The 2020-nt window shown below is 21.7% G+C and overlaps 1 protein-coding gene across 1 annotated transcript in view; it reads left to right on the top strand.

Moving 5' to 3' along the window:
* The window catches only part of LOC108687731 (ras-related protein Rab-11A-like), a 6347-nt gene that overhangs the window by 4065 nt on the left and 262 nt on the right, over window positions 1-2020 (top strand). The window contains exon 4 of the mRNA XM_018193654.1: window positions 289-445. Within this exon, the coding sequence (XP_018049143.1) occupies window positions 289-425 (137 nt within the window). The 3' untranslated portion in view covers window positions 426-445. The remainder of the gene's footprint in view (window positions 1-288; window positions 446-2020) is intronic.

Genomic DNA, 2020 nt, shown 5'->3' with positions numbered 1-2020 from the left:
ATATATATATATATATATGTGCTATAATTTTTGGTATTAAAATATAGAATTTTTTCATTTTGCGATAGTGGAAATTGAAAATATTACAATAAAATTAAAATTGTATGTTTTTCATAATATTTGCATTAAAATGCTATTGTAATATAATTTTTAAATATTTTTTCAATATCTAAATATATATTACACTTTATTAAGATAAATACTTGCCTGTATCAGAGTTAATATTTATTGTATGATAAACATGCATATTTTATTGTTTCATTTAATAAAAATTTTTTGTTTTTACAGAAATATACAGAATCGTATCGCAAAAACAGATACGAGACCCACCTGAAGGTGATACAATCCGGCCACAAAATGTAGAACAAATTGAAGTCAAACCAACGATGAATGCTGAGGGAGTGCGTAAGCAGTGCTGCCAGTGACTCACCTTGTTGCTTAAAATGTGTGTACACATATATACAGTATGAATATCATGGAAGTACAGTTGGGGATAATATTTAATTTCTAACGGAAAAGATTTCGTTTATGATGCAGTAAAAAGTTTCTGGAATGATCATTTGTATAATAGGATAGATTAATATAAGGAAACTATATGGTTAGTTTATTATATTATTAATGTTAACTTGATTGTAAATTGAGTTAATTTTAACATATATCAAAATTAAATATTACTAAAGACACTTCTATCATGTTTCTTTCATTCCAATAATTTATATTCTACTGTTGACCATATTGAAATTATTTATTTCTGTCATGTACATATAATTACAAAGTCTCTTACACATAATTTTCTAAAATAATTAAAATATTTAAGTTTTTTTCTTCAATAGATTGTATTGTAGATTTAGAATCTACATAAGATCTTATTTCAAAATAACTAGATGTCTTTTTAATATATTGATTAATTCAAAATTGATATTTTCTCAATGGATATGTCAAGTCAATGTTTTTTTTGAATTACTAATGTTCGAAAATAAAAAATATTTGTGAATCAAATTTCAAGAACAAATGAATAATAAAACTATATTCTTCAAATAATTTTAAGAATTTTAATGTGAGACTTACATATAAAAACATTGAAAATTGGAATATCGATAATAAAGATAATAATAAAGATAATAACTTTTAATGAAAGAAAAGAAAATAAAAGAAATATTGGCTTTGAATTGGTTAAAGAATTTGTTATTAAAAGGACCCAATGACTTTCGAATATCACTATTCTACATCATTAGATCACAAATAGTTTATAAAATATAAAAATCAGTTTGTGTTCAACAATAAATATGTTGCAAATTTTTCTATAACAGCTTACTTTTAAATTATTAAATACTTCAAAATATCTAGATGGAATATCTTTAATACATTTGTTAAATACTAATTTTTTGTATACAAAATTTTTTCACTAATATTATTAGTGCTATACTTGATTTAATATATAATTTTATATATATATTTTATATAATTTTATATATATATATATATAGGTAATATTTAAAAAATTTCGTGTTTTAAATTTTTAATATGAGAGAAATCATTTCAGTCTTTCTTAATTATTATATATAGTAATTATAAAATATTTCAATAATTCGAAATGAAAATAGATATTGAGCATTGATAGAATGATTCAGTATAATCTAGGTAATTTTTGACGTCATCAAAGAAAGTGACGTAAGCGTGGATGTGATTCCGAGTGATTACAGAATTATGTAATATTCGTAGATTCTAAGAAACGTATCTATGATTTCACAATATCTATTTATTTATTTAAACTTTTTTAATAGTAATAGTAATAATAATAATAAACATATTTTTGCATATAAATATAAAGAGAGAACGCAACAAAAAACTTTATTATTTTATTCATTGTTTATAAAATTCTTTTATTTTCCTTTAAGGTTTAAGCAGCCATATATCCATAATCCTTTAGAATTATTGATCCATGCTTATGTATTTTTTTCTATTGAGAAAATTTCTTCAGGAATTAGATTCTGAAGTTATGTGAACTATTAAGTACATT

Source organism: Atta colombica, unplaced genomic scaffold (assembly GCF_001594045.1).
Source record: "Atta colombica isolate Treedump-2 unplaced genomic scaffold, Acol1.0 scaffold102, whole genome shotgun sequence".
Classification (NCBI taxonomy): Eukaryota; Metazoa; Arthropoda; class Insecta; order Hymenoptera; family Formicidae; genus Atta; species Atta colombica.
Note: the sequence above shows the minus strand (reverse complement) of the source record. Positions and strands in the feature narration are given on the sequence as shown.